Below are 20,129 nucleotides of genomic sequence, written 5' to 3' on the forward strand. Positions count from 1 at the left end.
CTCTCTCTCTCTCTCTCTCTCTCTCAAAATAAATAAAACTGAAAAAAATATTTTTAACAAAGGTGTTCATTGCAGTGTAATTTGAAATTGTCAGAAATGTTTACAGACTAGAAATAACCGAAAGTCCTAATGATAGAAGATGATGAAGTAAATTATATATTATGCATATCATTATATTTTATGCCGCCCTTAAAATGATGTCAAGGAATGATACTGGTAAGTGATATTATGTGGGGAAAAGGACTAAGTTTGCCACAATCTCGTCAATATTCAAAAATACTCAAATGTCTTATTTTTATGGCGCAGTGCTTCCAAAATCATGCAACATTTTATTAGAAAAGTAAAAATGTTGTACAAGTAATTAGACCCGGCGAGTGGCTACTGTTTGCCCAGAGACGCTCAGGAAAGATTTTGAAAATGGGCCAATTGATTGGCTTCATATGGTCCAAGGTGCAGAACTTATGGCAGATAGTAAGCCCAGTCCAACCTGTGGGTGATGATAAGGAGAAAGTCACTTACATGAAGCTGACGACTTCCCAGCTTCCAGCTGGACTGGAGACGGAGCTGATCTGGACACAAGCAGAATCCCCTGGATCTGGATTTGGTGTCAAAGTCTGTGTGCACTCAGCAGTTAGAGAACTGTGAGGACTTCCACTCTCCTGGAGCTCACTTCACAATATACACATGTATCAAATCATCATAAGTATACCTCAAACTTACACAATGTTATATGTCAACCGTATTTCAGTAAAGATGGGTGGGCGGAGGGGAACATTGTGAATAATCCTGTCCAAGGAGTGTATTAGCACCCCACTCGTTCTCTCAAATCTAAGAATTTAGAGCTTTCCAAACCATACAACAGAACTCCTACTCCTTAAGTTAGTAGCTCAGAGGCTCTTAGTTAAGAAACAACCAATTAAAGATGCCCTAGGGAGCCAGCGCCTTTTAAAAATACTGGAAAGTTTTGGGGACAGCTAGCATTGAGTTATTAAAATACACGTTGTAAACTTTGGGCTTTAGAAGGAAATTCTAGATCCCTGCTGTGTTTTCGGTTTTTGCTTCCCACGGTGTTTCTTAATTCTTAGTTCGTATAAGCAATCGCCTTTGCAGCCATTGTACCGACAGGACTATTGACGCCTGGCAGGACCTTTTGTTTTTGTTATTGACGCTGATGCAACTTGAACTCTGTGAGTAATTAAGCAAACACTCCAAAATGGTTTAAGCAAATAAGGAAAATTAATGCCGTAATTAGCTAAAAAGTCCACAGGCAAGACTGGCTCCGGGCCTGCCACGATGAAGTGATCTAATACAATCACTGGGAAACATTTCTTTTCTTCCACGGTTCAAGTCTGGTTCTATCAGTAGCTCGGCTTCTTTCTCAGATGGACTTCCCCACCCCACCCAGCTGTGGTCCTGAGGTAGCTCGTCTAGCTCCCAGGCTAAAGGCTTCCAGACTCATTACCACAGAGACACAGAGCTTCTGTCTCCCAAATGTCAAACACAGGTCCTGAGCGCGGACGAGTCACCGTGTGCCCTTGGGATGGCATACGCTTGGTTGCTAGTTCCAATCCAGGCTCATCCCAAAAGTTGGCCAGGTGGACGGTGGGGAAAGGCAACCCAACCCCAACCACATGGGCAAAGAAGAAGTGATGGGCAGGTCCACTGAGGAAATGTGGGGTGTTGCCTTACCAGAAGAATGGGGTGCTCTTGACCCAGGCAAGCAAATCCATCCCAGAGGCAATTTAAAGGCAGGGACTGGCGTTTCCCAACCACTGCCCCCCTCATCTTGGGGTCAGGACCACTTGGTTAGCTGTTCTGTTTAAACATGGTAGCAGAGGGGTGCCTGGGTGGCTCAGTCGGTTAAGCGTCCGACTTCGGCTCAGGTCACGATCTCGCGGTCCGTGAGTTCAAGCCCCGCGTCGGACTCTGTGCTGACGGCTCAGAGCCTGGAGCCTGTTTCAGATTCTGTGTCTCCCTCTCTCTGACCCTCCCCCATTCATGTTCTGTCTCTCTCTGTCTCAAAAATAAATAAATGTTAAAAAAAATTAAAAAAAAAAAACATGGTAGCAGGAAAGCCATCCAATATTCAAATGAAAGCTTATGTGCATTCAGGGAGGCCATGGTACAATATTGCTTGTGTTGCATTTATCAGATCATGGATTAAAATGCATTTTCCAAACTTAACGGAGCGTGAAAGACAAAAATGCCTACAAATGACACAAAAGAAAGGCGGTGCAAGTGACTCTACTCAACTCAGTTGGGATTTTTTTTCACCTGTAAAATGGGAACCTTAAATGCGCCTTAACACACTTGCTGGAAAGATTAAGTACAAAACCCAGTACCCAATGCCTGGCTATCAGGTCGTTCAGTCACTCAGAGTGAGTTCCGAGGGCCTCCGTCTTAGCCCGAGTCCCCTCATCGAACTTAGCCTCCTTTCCAGATCAGCTGGATGAGGCCACGATGAAATTAGATACACAGGTGTAAACATCAAACATGCATTGCATACCCAAAGCCCAGAAATGAAACAGTGTAGAATATATCAAACGTCCCTTTAGATAAGGACAGAACATAGATTCCACCCCCACGACCATGTCCAGTCTGTGAATCAGGACTGTCTTGTATTAGAGAGATTCCAAAGGTATGGTTATACGAATGGGTGAGATCTGTGGGTGTAAGGGGGAGGCCGAGGAAGGACACGGGGCAGCCCAAACCTTACGACATCTTGTCTGTGCTTTTCCTCTATAGACTCTGGAAAACCCCAAGTATGAACTGATCATCGAGGCTCAAGACATGGCCGGACTGGATGTCGGATTAACAGGCACGGCCACAGCCACCATCATGATCGATGACAAGAACGATCACCCCCCAAAGTTCACCAAGAAAGAGGTAAGCGTCTGCGGCCCCAGCGCCCCTGCAGGTCGCGGCCATGGGGGCCGATCCAGGTTAATCCCATGCACCACCTGCAGCCCCCGGGGCTGGCTTCCAGTTTGCAAAATCGAAACGCTGCTTTGTGGGAGAGGGGGGTGCCGTTTCGCCGGAACGTTTTCTCCTATTTGTATCTTCTGTGCGCGTGTGATGCTGAGAAGCGCTTTGTGAGAAGGAAGGCACTGAATCTTGTAAAAGTCTGCAAGAAAAGAGCTTCTAATGCCAAAGCGCCATCTTCATGGTTTCATCGGTGTTATTTAGCGCTGAGTTAGGAGAGGCCCGCTGTGATTTTAGCATAACAATAAGTTTTTTTTTTTTTCCAGCAAGTACAGATTGAGAGGCCAGACGGAACGGCAGCAATAAGGTAGAGCAGATTTTCTTGGCAAAAACGAGGTGGCCCAGGAGCTTATAAATAACAGCCGAGTTAGCTTGTCCAGGAGAGTCACTATTTACTCTCACTCCTTGTGCTTTTATGATTATGGATCATGGCTGCCGGTCCCCCTTTATTCCAGCGAAGCAGTGTTTGGGGGCAGGCTGAGTACACAGAATCACATTCGGTTGCCGAGTTTGTATCCAAACTAGGAAGTTATTCGCACCATGGCTTTGACGGAAATGGGCAAATGTCATGGCTCCTTTGGGGGTCAGGGTCAGAGCCAAAGATTTGACCCCCCCACTTGCTGACCCAGAGCATCGAATCGGTAAAGACAGCCCTTGCCATTGGCAGTGGGGCCCTCCAACCTTCATCCATTGCCTCGTTGGACTGCGTGAGGTTGGTTTCATTAACCACTTTTTGCCAGTAAGAGAGCTTCCTTTCAGCTCATGGAGTCTACGTAACTGCTCCAAGGTCATGGGCAGAGCAAGTGACAGAAATGGGATGCAAAATAGCTCCCAGTGAGTCATACAACTGCTCCCTGATCTGTGGTTGATGTTTCCACCCTCCCTGCCATTCAGAAAAAAGGCCCATGTCTGGATTTGCGGTTAACTCACCCCTCTGTCCAGAGTCCCAGGGCCACCCCAGATGGCTCAGGAGAGGGGGCGCTCCGGCTCCCCAGCCCCCTGTCCCCAGACACACATCACTCGTTCAGGGTGGAAATCTCCCCTTCTCCCGGTGGGGGGGGTCTGGCCGCTCAGGAATCCAACGTCAACATGCCAGTGGCCAAAGCAGCTGATGTGGCTTCATTCTACCGCTTTCCATGACATGTACCTATGACTGCTCAAACAGATTGCTCACTATTCCCGGGGTGCCCAAACTGGTATCCCCCCAAAAAAAACTTGTTTCACGGGTTCCACCATTGTGGGGCAGGGGAAGACTTCGGGGTCAACTAGATGTGGGAAACACGGAGTTGAAGAGAAAGAAGGATTTCTTTTACTGCAGCACTTTGAGGTACCTTGAAAATGCTTTGTGTTTCTCTAAGAGGAGCAGAGTCTGTAGGGTTTTCCAGACCTTTCTGGCCCCAGGAATAACTGTTCCTGGGTGACCTCATTATGTCTCACTGAGCTGGTGTCCCATGGAATATTCACTGGGGATACTGGTTTATCTGCAGAATTTCTATTTCCGAAAAAGTCCTAAAGGCATGTTTTAATATTCAATAGAGACAAGAATGAAAATAACAATTGGATAATCCCAGTCTAAAGTAAGAAGGTCTATCAACGTTGCCAAGCACGTGAGACTAATTAGTTATCTCAGCGTAACCCTGAATGTAACACCCGTCACACACTAAATGCCTTGAGTGAGAGATGTGCATTGTTGTCCATACCGCTGAATTCAAGGAAAACCTGAACGTAATTCTTAAGTCGAGTAGGAGACCCTGAATAGCCTCATGGAAAATGGATTCACTTGTGGATGTCGGCAAACGCACAGAACTTCTCTTTCAATGGACATTGGACAATAAGCTTGAGATGCCCACAGGGCGAAAGTGATGTCTCAACTCATACAAAAATAAAAGGGATGAAATGAGAGGGACCGGTAGCCAGCAGGTACATGAAACTCTCCCTCTAGGACATCAGATGTCCCACAGGAGCCTTTGTCCAATGTTGGACAAATGAAATTCACAGTCAAATCCGCTAATGTGTTCCTGCATGCATTTGGGATGACAGAATTGCCAGAGACCGTATAACACAGAGGGGAAGAGGTGGGTTCTGGAACCAGAACTGGATTCAAGTCCCGCCGTGGATACAAATCTGTCAACCACCTATGTTCTCGTTTCTTCACCTGTTGCTGGGGCGGACGGCGGAGCCTATCTCAGTAGGTTCTTGTGACTGTTACGTGAGCCCGTGATGGAGAGCATTGAGATAGTGCGGGTCACCCACAGTTCTCTAGAGTGTCGGCGATGAGAAGAGTGGTAACAAGGCAGGTGGTGGTGAGGACAGTGCTGGGATAAAAGCCGTGAGGAAGGAAATGGTGGTGGGCAAGAGGAGGATATCGTGGCGACGATGTTTCTAAAATGTAAAAGGTTGGGGCGCCTGGGTGGCTCCGTCAGTTAAGCAGCCACCTCTTGATTTCAGCTCGGGTCATGCCAGTCCATGAGTTCGAGCCCCCTGTCGGGCTCTGCACTGGCAGTAGTCCCAGGCCAATGTGGTGACACCGTGGCATCACCAGTTTCCGGATTCCTCTTATCTTTCTTCTCTACCTTCTCCAAGGCTGCCTCACAATACAATAGGGTCACTGCAGCACCAGCCATCATGTCCACATACCAGAAAGAAAGAAACGGGAAGTGAGAAGGGCTAAGAAGGACTTGCTACCTAAGTAAAAATCTCCCCCAGAAAGCAACTTGGGCTCATATGTCCTTAGCCTTCCTTATCTGTAAAGGAGCCCAAGAAATAACTCCATCTGTAGGTGGCATGTTCCAGTCTTGGACAATATAGAGATTGTTACTGAGAGAAGGAAATACTTTAAAGGTTTTTTTAGAAAGCCAATTCTAGGGCACCTGGGTGGCTCAGTCAGTTGAGCTTTGGACACTTGATTTCAGCTCAGGTCATGATCTCAAGGTTCATGAGTTCAAACCCCAAGTCGGACACCATGCTGACAGTGCGGATCCTGTTTGGGATTCTCCCTCTCTCTCTCCCTCTCTCTCTCTCCCTTTCTCTCCGCCCCTCCCCCGCTTGTGCTGTCTCTCAAAATAAATAAATAAACTTTTAAAAATAATTTAAAAAGAATCATATGTTATCTTTATTGACGTTGACATGGCAGTTCAAATCACAAGACATTTAAGTCTTCACCCAGGTGCTCCCTGGGTGATTCCCTCCTCTTCGTTCATTGGTTTCTCAAACAATCAGGGAGCTACTTTATTTCTTGGGTTAGAAGTGTACTTTTTCCTCTTAATCAACTGTCTGATGCAGAATGATGTCAGGATCACATCTATTTATTTCATTCCTTTGCCACTCCTGCTTCACATTCCATTAAGTATTTTTAATAACTTTTTTGAGATAGAAGTCCATACTGTAAAGCTCACCCTTTTAAAATGTATAATCATTGGCTTTTAGTAGACTCACAAAGTTTTGCAGCCATCACCACTATCTAATTCTAGAACATTCCATCACCCCAAAGAAACCCCATGCCCATTAGCAGTCACTCCCCATCCCCATATCCCCACGACCCCTAACAACTACAAATCTTCCTTGAATTGCTATGGACTCACTCATACTGGAAATTTCGTATAAATGAAGCCATGCAGTATGTACCCTTTTGTGACTTGCTTCATTGACTCACCATGTTTTCACGCTTCCTCCGTGTTGTAGCAAGTATCAGGACTTCGTTCCTTTTTATGGCTGAATAACACTCCATTCTATGAATTTATAAAATCTTGTTTATCCATTCATCCACTGATGGACATTTGGGCTGCTTCGATTTTTTTGGCTATTGTGAATAATGCTGCTATGCACATTCATGTACAATACACTAAATTTTTATCTGAATTTTCTCTCAATTCCCTAATAGTTAGAAAGAAAAAGAAGTTACCTATAATATTGTTCCAAATTGGGAGACTATAATTGCTTACCTGTTTTATTGAAATATTCCAAAATGTCTTTCTAAATTGCAGTTAAGGGGCGCTTGGGTGGCTCAGTGGGTTAAGCATCTAACTCTTGGTTTCGGTGGAGGTCATGATCTTGCGGTTTGTGAGTTCAAGCCCCACATCGGGTTCCATGCTGACAGTGTGGAGCCTGCTTGGGATTCTCTCTCTGCCTCTCTCTCTCTCTCTCTCTCTCTCTCTCTCTCTCTCTCTCTCTCTCTGCCCTTCCCCAGCTCACTCTCTCTTTCTCTCTCTCAAAAATAAATAATTTTTTTTAAAAAATAAATAGGGGCGCCTGGGTGGCTCAGTCAGTTAAGCATCTGAGTTCGGCTCAGGTCATGATCTCACGGTTGGTGAGTTCGAGCCCCATGTCAGGCTCTGTACTGACAGCTCAGAGCCTGGAGCCTGCTTCAGATTCTATGTCTCCCTCTCTCTCTGCCCCTCCCCTACTCGTGCTCTGTCTCTCTCTGCCTCTCAAAAATAAAGAAATGTAATAAGAAAAAAAATCAAAAATAAATGAATAAATTACTATTAATATAGCTTATTCAATTTTACGGACTTCTTTTTTAAAAAGCATGTAACTTTTGTACAAAAAAGTACACAAATACTGAGTGATTTCATTCGTTACAAGTCAAACACGAAACCCATATCAAGAAATAGAGCATGATTAGCAACTCAGAAACTTCCTAAAACCCTTCTCAGTCGCCTGCCTAAACGTATATTGCTTAATCCCACATACTTGGAAGTTTCGTTGTTATTTCCTTTTATTGACATCTAGCTTAATTCCACTCTGGTGGGAGAACACACTGATATGATTATAGTCCTTTGCTATTTAGTGAGACTTGTTTTGCAACCCAGCATGTGATCAGATTTGATAAACGGCCCATGTGCACTTGAAAACAATGTGAAATCTACAGTTGTTTGAGTTATTAGTTGTTTACAGTTATTTTTGTTCAAATCTTCTATATATGTTGTCTGTTCATCTTTTTATTCTGTAAGTTCCTGAAAGAATATGATATCTATTATTGTAGATATGTCTATTTCTCCTGTTGCATCAAATTTTTCTTTGAGTATTTGAAGCTGTGTTATTAAGCACATACAAATTTAAAATTGTTATATCTTCCTGATGTTTTGATCTTTTATTATTACAAAACTTACTCTCTACCTCTGGAAATGCTTTTTGCTTTAACATTTACCTCCTCTGGTAGTAAAATAACTACTGTAGCCTTCTTAAGGTTAGTGTCATCATGCTATATTTTTTTCCATCCTTTCTTCTCTCAAGTTTTCTCTAATCTCATGTTAAAGTGTGTTTCTTATAAGCGATGTATATTTGGGTTTTGATTTTTTTTTTCACCACTGGTAATCCCAGTCTTTTTACTTGGATCAGTTTTTCCGTTTACATGTAATGCAAAGACCATATATTTGAGCTTAAATCTACCAATTCTAATACTTATTTTCTGTCTGAGTACCTTCCTATAGTTATTTTTTCTCATTTCTCACCTCTTTATTAGTTAATCCATTATTTTTGTCGTTTAATATTCTACTATAAATTATTTATTACACTTAATTTTCATATTCTTGTACTAGTTTCTGAGAAGTTGAAATATACACCCTTGACTTACAGAGTCTAATGTGAATTAGCATTTTTACCACTTATGGATTCTTCAAGGACTTTAGGGCAAGTAAATTCCCGTTACCCCACTCCTATATTTTAAGATATTGTTGTCATGTTTTAATACTCCATGTTTTACATTTTACAAAAATATTATTTTATTTAATAAGCATTTATTCACCCTTTATATTATTACCTATTCCTTCATGTTTCTTTGCTTCCACATGGGATAATTTTCATTCTGATTAAAGAATTCCTTTGTATTTTAAAAATAGTGCAGGTGTGCTCGCTTCAGCAGCACATATACTAAAATTGGAACGATACAGAGAAGATTAGCAAGGCCCCTGTGCAAGGATGACATGCAAATTCGTGAAGCGTTCAATATTTTTATGGAAACCAATTTGACAATAAATTTCATATATTGAAAAAATAAATAAATAAAAATAAAATAAAATAAAAATAGTGCAGGTATGATGGTGATAAATTTTCTCATTTATCATTATCATCTTTCTTGCCTGAATTTTTGATGTATAGTTTCACTGGGCACAGAATCTCAGTTGATAGTTATTTTCGTGCAACACTTTCAAGGTGTCATTTCATTGACTTCATTAACATGTCAGTTAACATTTATTGAAAGGTCAGCTGTCAGTATTCCTTTCTTCTCCATTGACAGAAATGTGGCCCTTCCTCTGGTTGCTTTTAATAACATTTCTTTGCTTTTACTTTTCCACAGTTTTATCATGGCATAATGAGGTGTCATTTAATTTGTTTTTATCATACTTGTTCCTTGTTCATAACTCTTCAAATATTTCTTTTGACCCATTTTCTCTTTTTCTTAGACTCTAACTATACATATATATTAACTTTCTAAATTTTTTTTTTCAACGTTTATTTATTTTTGGGACAGAGAGAGACAGAGCATGAACGGGGGAGGGGCAGAGAGAGAGGGAGACACAGAATCGGAAACAGTCTCCAGGCTCTGAGCCATCAGCCCAGAGCCTGACGCGGGGCTCGAACTCCCGGACCGCGAGATCGTGACCCGGCTGAAGTCGGACGCTTAACCGACTGCGCCACCCAGGCGCCCCCAGAGATACTTTAAATTCAATGTCTGTTAACTCCAGTATCTCGATCCCTTCTAAATCTATTTCTATTTTCAGTATTTTTCACTTGCTTTTTTGGTCATGTGTTATGGTCCCTTGGCCTGCCTAGAATTTTTTTTTAACTCTGAATAACGCATGTGCCAATTTTTTAAAGGCAATTTTGGACTCTGGCTGATGTTGTATTCTACCAGAAAGGATTTACTTTTACTTTCTGAAACCAGTAAGAGTAGAAAAAATAACTTTAAATAAGTCTGGGATTGAGTTGGTTTATTGGGGAGTTTCAGTCTTTTATGAGGGCTAATCTACTTCCTGATTTCTTCTTGGTCTTCTGGGGTCCTGACTGCAAGTCTGGTATGTTTACAGAGGCTCTTCTTCCTCAGATCCCTAGCCTCGTGTCCCTGTGCCATTACAATTTAGAAAATGCCTTCAGGGGAAAAGCTGATAGGATATTGGGCTCCCCTCACTAAGCTCGCTTCCCTCTCTGCACGATCCTGGACTCTCAATTTTGACTGCCTTGGGAGTTCCCCAGTGCTTTCACACAGGTGGAGTTTTTTTGGGGGGGGTGTTAAATACACATTCTCAAGTCATTCTAGATTTGAGGGTTGGTCTGGAAGAACTTTGCTCGGATTACCATCCACAAAGATCAGTCTTTTAATCTGAAGTATCAGGGAAAAGCAGTAGTTATGTGTATGGAATTCACTGTGGCACAAAACATCCTAACATCTTCATTAAAAATATGGATTCGGGGCCCTGGGTGGCTCAGTCGGTTGAGCGTCCGACTTCAGCTCAGGTCATGATCTCACAGTTTGTGAGTTCGAGCCCCGCGTCGGGCTCTGGGCTGACAGCTCGGAGCCTGGAGCCTTCTTCAGATTCTGTGTCTCCCTCTCTCTTGACTCTTCCTCCGCTCATGCTCTTTCTCTCTCTCCTTCAAAAATAAATAAATATTTTTAAAAATACAGATGTTTTGAAGGGGCACCTGGGTCAGTTAAGTGTCCGACTCTTGATTTCAGTTCAGGTCATGATCTCACTGTCATGAAAGCGAGCCGCCTGTCGGGCTCTGTGCTGCGTATGGAACCTGTTTGAGATTCTCTCTCTCCCTCTCTGCTTCTCTCTCTCTCTCTCTCTCTCTCTCTCTCTCTCAAAAAAAAAATGGATTGAAAAACTATAATGAAATAGTTTGTCAGGGCACTCATCCTCCCATTCTATTTGCTTCGCAATCAACTCATTGTAGTGAAAAGGTTAAATAACTTTTGTGTCTCTTCCTTGATATTCGGAATCAAGAAGTGACTCGAACGGCAAGAGACTTGAACTAACCGCATGATCCATGGCCGGGTTTACTCTCTGATCCCCCCGCTCTTGAACTGACGTGACTCTCTGGAGTCTCCTTCATTCTTTTGGATCCTCTCCTTCGTTTTTGGTTGTTTGGTGGTTAAGAAATGCCTTTGTGTGCCTTCTTTCACCGAAAGTCTATTTAAAGTGAGTGTATTTAGGGACACCTGGTGGCTCCATTGGTTAAGCGTCCAGCTCCGGCTCAGGTCATGATCTCGCGTTTCGTGAGTTCAAACCCCATGTCAGGCTCCATGCTGACAGTACAGAGCCTGCTCGGGATACTCTCTCTCTTTCTCTCTCTGCCACCCTCTCACCGCCTGAGCTTGCTTGTTCTCTCTCTCTCTCTCTCTCTCAAAAATAAATAAATGAATGAACTTTTAAAAAAAAATCAAGTGAATATATTTATCTACTCCTCCAGTCTTCCATGCACCATAGTTGAGTGCTCTCAATCAGTCTCTCCTCCCATAAGAGTATACTTCCCTTAGGAGAGCCCTTTAAAATCAGATGTGCCTGTGTCTTAACACGGACCACATAATTATACATTCTGCTTGCTCAAAAGAGATTAATCCAGAAAGCCAACCACATATTGCTTAGAAGATCAAACCCATTTCAATTATCTGACTCAAATAACTTTTCTGGAAGGTGGAGTCCAAGGCATTTTAACAACCCGCTAAATCTTTAAAGATGATTAAATGTTATTCCAAATAGCCCGTCTTCCCTCTTCCCATGAAACTCTTTATAGCCATCATGGTGAACTACATGAGCCTTTTTTCTGTGACAGCCATCGTGGTGAACTACGGGTTCACCGGGAAATCACATATCTGACAGTTTTCTAAGCATCTGAAGTTTTAAATAACACCAAACATACACTATTGGGATTTTCATCCCCTGCTTTGTGCAGGGCGATGGGGGTGGGGCGGGAATCCCAACCTGTCGGGAAATGGAATATTTGGAGAAAATAGAACAGTGTAACTTCAGTGCACGGGTACCACCGATTCCCAGCTGTACAAACAGTAACATCACTTCCGATGACATCAGTTCCTGGTCCATCGCTGTCTGGGCCAACACCTTGTCCAAGGACTCCAGAGCCAATACCCAGCATCCCCCATGTATCTTCACTTGGAAAAGGTGAGTTCACTGCTTTCTTCCCCTGCACCAAGGTCATAGAAAAACATGAAATCATCCGCTGAATCTCCCAGTGTTCCAATGTCACAAGTCCTGGAAACAGCAGGTCTACAGCTGGATTTCTTGACTAAAAGAGAGTGAAGGGAAACATTTGTACAACTGGAAGCATGCTCTATAAATAGAAACCATCATCCAAAGAGGATAGTCCAGCTAAGGAAAAGGGTGCTGTGTGCTTTTCTGAATTGAATTGTTCACGGACAGCAGGGTGAGGAATCTCGCATTGTCGAAAATGCCCATGCCGATTCAAAACTGTGTGAGTGATGTCAAAACATCTGGACTTTTTAAAGTGAAACAATGTAATCTGCCCTGTGGCTGGTTCTTCAAGTCTCTTGTAGAGGTAGACCAGACAGCCAGATGATTTATTGCGTTAATCACTCTTTCATAATTATATTCATGATGTGTTGATCCCCACCATCCCTGTGCGAACCTCTGTGCAAATTCCATGCTTCTGCTAACCCTCTGGTTATGCTCCGAGGGTCAGCGCAACTCAGTGGCAATAAAAGCAATTTTTTACTACAGCTGGCGGAGTCTCACCACGGGGCCACTGCAGAGCACAGTGGCCTCCGAAGACTTCATCCATCTGCTTCTATTCAAATGCAACATCTCACACGAAGAGCAACAAACACAAAGCTATAAAACATACATTTTGTAACTCTAAGAATACGACATTACTACACCTCCATACGTGGCTTGCAGAATGAGAACTTAACTGTTCAAAAACAGAAAGCCCAGGGCCGCAAAAATGGCACGTGGTGGAGAAATGAACTATCCGTGCCCCCACGGCACATGGCAGCCGTTTTGTTCTGGACAGCGTCAGAAATAAGATCGTTGGGTCTTATGCGTGGGTGGTTTTAAATACCGTCCACCCGGTCACAGCCTCCTCTCCTCTCAGGCCACACGGAAGCCCTATTTCTTCCCCCAAAACGTCACGCTTTGGCATATGCCTCCCCACCGCCGCACATTCTGTTCCCGTGTCCCTGGAATGCCTTGCTCCTCTGTATCTGGAAGACTCCCAGTCTATCCTTCAACACCCAAATTATGAATCCCCCGGGAAGGCTGCTGCTTCCTCCTTCTTGTTCCCACAGACACGAGGCATATCGTGTGGCGTGGTGTTATCACGTCACCTCGTCCTCGTGCGCTCATACAATATCTCCGTAATACCGTCTAAACGCTTTGGTGTTTTGGCTGGACGTCATTTTCATCATTGCCTAGAGGACAAAGCGTAGGGGCGACATCAAATGTGTAATTAGAGACGAGCTTACACTTCATACAGCAGCTACCTATTTCAGTCTCTTGTTTCTATCTCAGCTTCTAATATGCCATTAAACATTCTTCTGTTCCATATCGTATAGTGTTATATGTATGCTAGTCTATGCTGTCATGTATTATCCCATATGTATTCTATTCCCCTATGTGCACATCCTATCTGTACACATTTTATCCCTAACGTAATAGGTAATATCGACCTTCCAATGTGCCATATAATTAGATGACTTACTTGCTTTTGGCATTCTCCCCAAATGAGAATATAAACTCCACAAGAGAGGACATTTGTCTCTTCTGTTCTCTGTTCTGGCCCCAGCACCCAGCCTGGCATGGAGTATATGACCAAATAAGAGGTGAATGAGGGGACAAATTATAAATGGTCGGCAGCAAGCAGCAGAGGCCATCAAAAAATTAAAAAGTCATGTTGTCGAGGGGACCTTGGAAATAATCCCACCCAGCCCCCTGGTTTTGGAGATAAGGGACACCGCTCAAGGCCAATAGCAGATCCCAGGCCCGTCTGGCTGTGGCACACGTGGCTGTTACCAGTGAAAAAGTCAGGGCCCTACGGTGACACAGAAGTCACGAGCAATCCTGAGGTGTATCGTTTTACCGTGGTTCACGGAGAGCCAAGAGGGTTGGAGTTAAATTCCTTCCCAGAAGTGAATAAATGAATCTACATAGACTGGAGGGCGCCCTGAAGGTTCTTCTCTACCCATCAAGGAAAGAGAGAGAGAGAGAGAGAGAGAGAGAGAGAGAGAGAGAGAGACAGGGAGGGCCGGGGAGGAAGAGAAAGGCAAGCCCGGTGTTAGTAAATAATGCCTAAGGGAATCATTAGAGTGGGGACAGGCTCACCTTGTTCTGTGAACTTACAAACAAGAAGGAGAGAAAATATCCCACAACTCCAGACTGGCGTATGGGCTCATTGTTCGAAGTGGGACTAGACGAAATGATCCAGAATTGAGTTTCATATAGTCACTTCTTTCCAAAACAAAGTCTGTTTCTGTTATAGACTGAATAGCCAATTTCCCCCTGTTGGAAGCATTGTATTTTGCTGTCGGCCTGCTCACATCTAAGAAGGTAGGGATTTATGAGAAGGATCTTCTTCAGCCTGTAGTACCTGAATGTGCCTAGGCTTGCATATTACACACCATAACCTTATATGGTTGCTTTTCAAAGTGCATTGATTGATTGATTCATTCATTCATTCGTTCACCAGCACATCCATCAGGCATGAGTTCCATGCTTCCTCTTTGCCAGGCAGTATATTAGGCTGAGATACAGTGCAGTCAGCACAACATCGTCCCTGACCTTGTGATGTTATGGTCTAGATGGGGACAGCGAGTCAGAAAATAGCTTTGGATGGCCCTTAGTGACAAGATGGAATGGGGTGAAATCACCACAGAGGGGGACAAGGTGGGCACCTACCGTGACGTTCAGGGAGGTCTCCTCAGAGAAGGTGACATTTACCATCACTGTGTTAGTGTCCGGGGGCTGTGTGGCTTGAACAATAGACAGTTATCCTCTCACAGTTCTGGAAGCCAGAGTCCAAGATCAAGGTGTCTGCAGGGTGGTTCCTTCTGAGGGAGAGTCTGTTCATGCGTGTCTCTCAGCTTTGGTGGTTTGCTGACAATCTATGTTGTTTATAGGCCCACAGATTTATCACCTGATCTCTGCCCTCATCCACACATAGCCTTCTCCCTGTGTGCACATCTGTGTCTAAATTTCCCCCCTTTGTGAGGACTGGTCTCCCGCTCTAACACCCCATTCTAACTTGGTCACCTCTGTGAAGACCCTGTTCCCAAGTAAGGTCACATTCTAAGATACTGCCGGTTGTGACTCTACCATATCTTTTTTGGGAGACAGAAATCAACGCAGAACAGTGAGATGCAGGGGTGGGGATGCAGAGGGTCCCTGTGAAGCCCGCAGTTCTGGGAAGAGCGTGTCTTGTTTGCAGAAGTGAGAGCCGTGCAGTGTGGCTGGAGCAGCATGAGGCAGGACAGAAACTAGACAGGATGACAAGGGCCAGATCAAGACTGAGAACCCTAAGAATATTGTTCCACAGGCACATCGCTGGTCAGGTGACTGCTGGGGAGGATGTCTCCAGTCACACATGACCCCCCCCCCCTTCCTAGATCCTCAGGTAGGGAACAAGTACCAACCCAGGGACCCGCATTGTTAGGCGCTGACATAGTTGTCCATACTCCATGAATGTGCTGCCTAGACATTCCAGTGCAGAGACTGTGACAGTCACCCTGGCACAGATGAGAAAGCTCAGGCTGAGCGAGATGATTCCTTCCCAGGGTCACGGGAGAACTAGATATTGAAATTCCAAGCTTTGCATCTCCTTTTCCCTTGCAAACTCGAAGAGATGTCTTTCTTTGTTGGAGCAGGCTTCCCATCAGCAACAGCAAATGCGCAGTGAGTTCTTATCAAAGGCAAGACTGATCATTCCATCAAGTTGTGCCTGTCTAACACCCCTTGGACCCGAGCTTTCATCCTCTGTCGTTAAATGAGCATCCAGAAGCCAGTGCACACACCTGGAAGTGCTTGTCCTGTGCCACGCAGGATCCAAGAGCTCTACCTACGCACCGTCGTTCATTCCTTCTGCCAGCCCCAAGATGGGTACTGTAATTACCACACCCACTTCATGGGTGTGGAGACTGAGGCTCCGAGAGCTGGAGAACTTGCCCGGAGTCTACGTCTATGCTCTCAACCCCACCCTAAGCTGCTTCTGTGCTGTAAACGGGTTAACAGCCTGCCATGTGGTGCCAGGAGACCCAGTCCTCAGAGCACTTCTGCCCGATTCCGCCTGGATGTTCTGTTTCTATTCCATGGTCTTGCCCTTAGGGTCTGGCTCTCTGGGACGCCTTACCAGGGCCATTCAGGGAGTGTCCATCTGGTTTTTCTCATTGCACCTGTGCCCCAGGGCCTTGCCAAAGAACAGTGCGTATAACCTCCGGTCTCAGCGCTGCTTGAACTTTTCGAACGTCGCCTCACTTCCTCACCTGCCTCTCCATTCACATCAGGACAATGTTTGGGGAGGCGCCTGGCTGGCTCAGTCAGAATGTGACTCTTGATCTCAAGGTCATGAGTTCGAGCCCAGTGTTGGATGTAGAGCTCACTAAAATAAAAATAATAATAATACAGCACACACACAAACACACACACAGACACACACACACAGAATTCTCTCCTGGGCTCACCACGGTAAGTCTAAACTACTCCTTCCCCTCTGGTTCCTTCAAATTAAAAAAAAAAAAAAAAAAGAGTTTTCTAATAGCCAACCAATTTGAACAGCAGGCCTGTACCTTTACTTTGCTAGGTCCAGGGGCAAATCTAATAATTACCTCTTATGAGCACACAAAAAATGGTGTTATCCATAAAACCACCCTTTTTAAGCTAAGAGTTACTATGTGTTGAACCGTAAAGCAGTGTTCTAAAGGCCGTAGGGATCATGAATCATTTCTCGCAATAGCCTTATGACTTAAGGACTCCCATTACCCCCATTTTATAGATGAGGAAACTGAGGCACAGGAAAGTCAAGAAACATGCCTGACGTTACAGCATGGTGGGGCAGGGATGCCACCGTGGGTTGGCTGGTTACAGAGCCCAGCTCTCAGCCTCTATGCTGTACCCACTTTCTGAGTTTCTGCACGCGGTTCTGGCTCTATGGGATTCAGAAATAAAAGAAGCCAGGCCCCCGACAAGCCATCCTTCTATTAGAGACCTCACCAACAAGGCCAAGTGCTCTCTGTTGACCCCAGCAACATTCCTGGAAAGATGTCGGGAGTTCGAGTTTGTATACACGCGTGTGCGCATCTGACTTGAAATCTTCCTGCATTGCTGTCGATAGCTTATAATGGTGCACCGATTATTAAATCCCACGACTGAAATCCAGGTTTGGCTCACTGGAGATTTCAGGGAAAGGCCTATAAAGCAAGAAAAACTTGGGTCCATTAATGAGGGTCATTTTTATCCTAGTCTGTCATCTCTGATAACAACGTTTAAATCTTTTAAATTTATTACTGTCGTTACCGCCGTTCCGTAGTCATTAATGAGCTAATGTGCTTCTTCAAGTTCACCAGTCCTTGTGCACTTGGCATCCTTGTTCTGAGTTACCAGGGTTGCAGGTGGCCTCACCTCTTTCATTCACCGCATGCTGATCCAACACAGTGGGGCTGAAGGCTGGGGATTTGAATAGGATGGGCGAGCCCTGGTCTTCTCAAGGCTTAGCAGGGAGGACCTGTGACATTAAAGCACCACAAGAGGGATGCATCCCACAGATGCGTTCTGAGAGCTTCAGGAGCATGACCTCGTCTGGGATATGGAAAAGTGAGGGCACAAAGTAATGTCTCCCCTTTTACGTCTTAAGCTTTGCTAACTAAAGTGAGGAGAGATGGTGTCGGGGATGGGATAGCTCACATGGGCAAAGCACTCAGCGTGTGCAAATGCCCTGAGGCACACAAGAGGCATTTGAGGGGCTGAGAGAAGGAGTCCGGGCTAGCTGGTATAGCATAAACACAGGGATGGGCTGGAGAGATGGCCCACCCTTCACGGGTCTGTTGTCCCAGCCACAGGCCCGGGGCGGCCATGAACTTCCCTTAAGCTCCCCCACATGCCCCAGTCAGAATTAACTGGCTCTCTCACTGGTGCCTCTCCAAACATTCTGCTCCTGCCCCAGTCACAGCATGCTTCCCAGCATGAGTGGGACCAGCAGTGTAGGCATCCGTTTCTACCTCCTCCAGACTGGAGTTCTCTGCGGGCAGACACAGCTTCATTTGTCACAGTCTCCCCGTTCAGCCACAGAGCAATGTACACAGAGGGACCGCAAAGAATATTTGTTGCATTAAATCAAATCTAACAAACAGCGCTCTTTCCCAGCAGCTCGGCAGATAGGAACAGATGCCTTTGCTAATCGCCCCTGGATGCATGGTTTAACACAGGTTCAATTCGGCGCTGTAGATCTATATATCAGAGCCCGAACCAGTTAGCTGTCTGGTTCATAACAGCCAAGCACTGGCCTCCCACAAGATGGGCGCTGGGCCTTGTCGCTCAGAGCACAGCCTCAACAAACCCCAGCAAATTGAATTGACCACTTGTACCTGCCTCGTACAGAAATGGTCAAAATATCATTTTCCTTCAGCTCTGGGAAATTGAAAAGACAAATCAATTAGAGTGAGGCTGAGACTCGAGACTCACTCTTCCTCGAGCAAATCTGCTTTTAGTTCCCCAGGGTTAAAGAGCCTCTGCTCGCGCCCGTTTTGTCGTCGAAGGGCAGAAACCCACTTCGAACGAACGTGAGCAGGTCCTAGAGTGCGTCAGCCCCCTTCACAAGGTGATGAGCGGGACTCATCACTGGGGACCCATCACCGGGCATGGTGTTGGCACGCGTTACCGGAAAATGCATTCGCACTTGCCACTGGGGAAGTCTCCGGGCTTTCCGACCCCAGGCTGCCTCCAGGGCTCAGAGAGCATCATCAGAACACCGTCTAGATACCCCTCCATCCCTAAGCTGTGCTCGTCTCTCTCGGTTGCCTTTCTTCTCTGGTGGGCTGTCTCCTCATGGCAGGTGCGATGGCCTCTGGTGGCCCTAAGCTCATGTCCCCATGGTTTATGTACAAAGAAAGACACACATACCCTCCTGCCCAGATCAAAAGGCTAATCTCCTAGAAAGACTTTGATTGCTTGTACTGGGTCGCAAGGCCACCTCAGGCCAGACTCTGAGGGCCAGGGAACGATGAGATGGCTGGCCCGTCCCAGGTCACGGGCTCACCTCCGAGGAGGAAAAGCGAGGACCGTGTTGATCGCACCAGTGTGACCCCCTGGGATGAGGAGATAGTTCCCCAAAGAGACGAATGTCCGCACGTAGACATTTTCCGTCCACTTCAGGAACTATTTGGAAGGGAGGCATTTACCGCGGGCTGCTCAGCACAAGCAGGGGTGCTGAGGCCGCTTTGCCCAGCTTTGCAAGAGTTGTCTGGGCATCTCTTCCTGGCTCTACGCGCGGTGATGTCACGCTGGCAGCTTGAAGCCGGCCGTGGTGGAGGTGGGACACGGTCTCCGAACCAGGCCTTGTTTTCCTGAAGAGTCTGCTGTTAGACGTTTACCAGCGCCCCACCGTAAGCTGTCGTGGGCCCCACGTAAATAAAACGTGTGTGTGCGCGCGCCTGCCCTTGAAATCGGAAGGACGAACCCCTGGTTCTCTCCAAAGATCCATGGTCTCAGGACGCACTTACTTCTTCCAGACTGGTTCATCAGCGTCTGTGTTCTGAAGTCCGGACGCCCATGTGTTTAAAGGATGGCCCTTCCACACCTGGACAGGGGGTCTACACCCCGGACAGGGGGTCCGTACCCGGACAAGGGGTCCACACCCTGGACATTGGGTCCACACCCCAGACAGGGGGTCCACACCCTGGACAGGGGGTCCAGACAGGGGGTCCACACCTGGACAGGGGGTCCACACCCCAGACAGGGGTCCACACCCCGGACAGGGGTCAAGACAGGGGGTCCGCACCCCAGACAGGGGGTCCGCACCCAGACAGGGGGTCCACACCCCAGACGGGTCTACACCCTGGACAGGGAGTCAAGACAGGGGTCTGCACCAGGACAGGGGTTCCGCGCCCAGACAGGGGGTCCACACCCCAGACAGGGGTCTACACCCTGGACAGGGGGTCAAGACAGGGGGTCTGCACCTAGACAGGG

At 46.0% G+C, this 20,129-nt stretch overlaps 1 protein-coding gene and 1 non-coding gene across 2 annotated transcripts in view; both read left to right on the forward strand.

The window, feature by feature from the left end:
• Positions 1 to 20,129, forward strand: part of CDH13 (cadherin 13) — a 1,040,036-nt gene that overhangs the window by 889,487 nt on the left and 130,420 nt on the right. Inside the window, exon 8 of the mRNA XM_040443437.1 lies at positions 2,746 to 2,886. Within this exon, the coding sequence (XP_040299371.1) occupies positions 2,746 to 2,886 (141 nt within the window). The remainder of the gene's footprint in view (positions 1 to 2,745; positions 2,887 to 20,129) is intronic.
• Positions 8,830 to 8,936, forward strand: LOC121010064 (U6 spliceosomal RNA). The gene has a single exon (XR_005780985.1). It is a non-coding gene; the product is annotated as a U6 spliceosomal RNA (small nuclear RNA).

The sequence above is a fragment of the Herpailurus yagouaroundi genome, unplaced genomic scaffold, assembly GCF_014898765.1.
Source record: "Herpailurus yagouaroundi ecotype Mexico unplaced genomic scaffold, PumYag 190, whole genome shotgun sequence".
In the NCBI taxonomy this organism is placed as follows: Eukaryota; Metazoa; Chordata; class Mammalia; order Carnivora; family Felidae; genus Herpailurus; species Herpailurus yagouaroundi.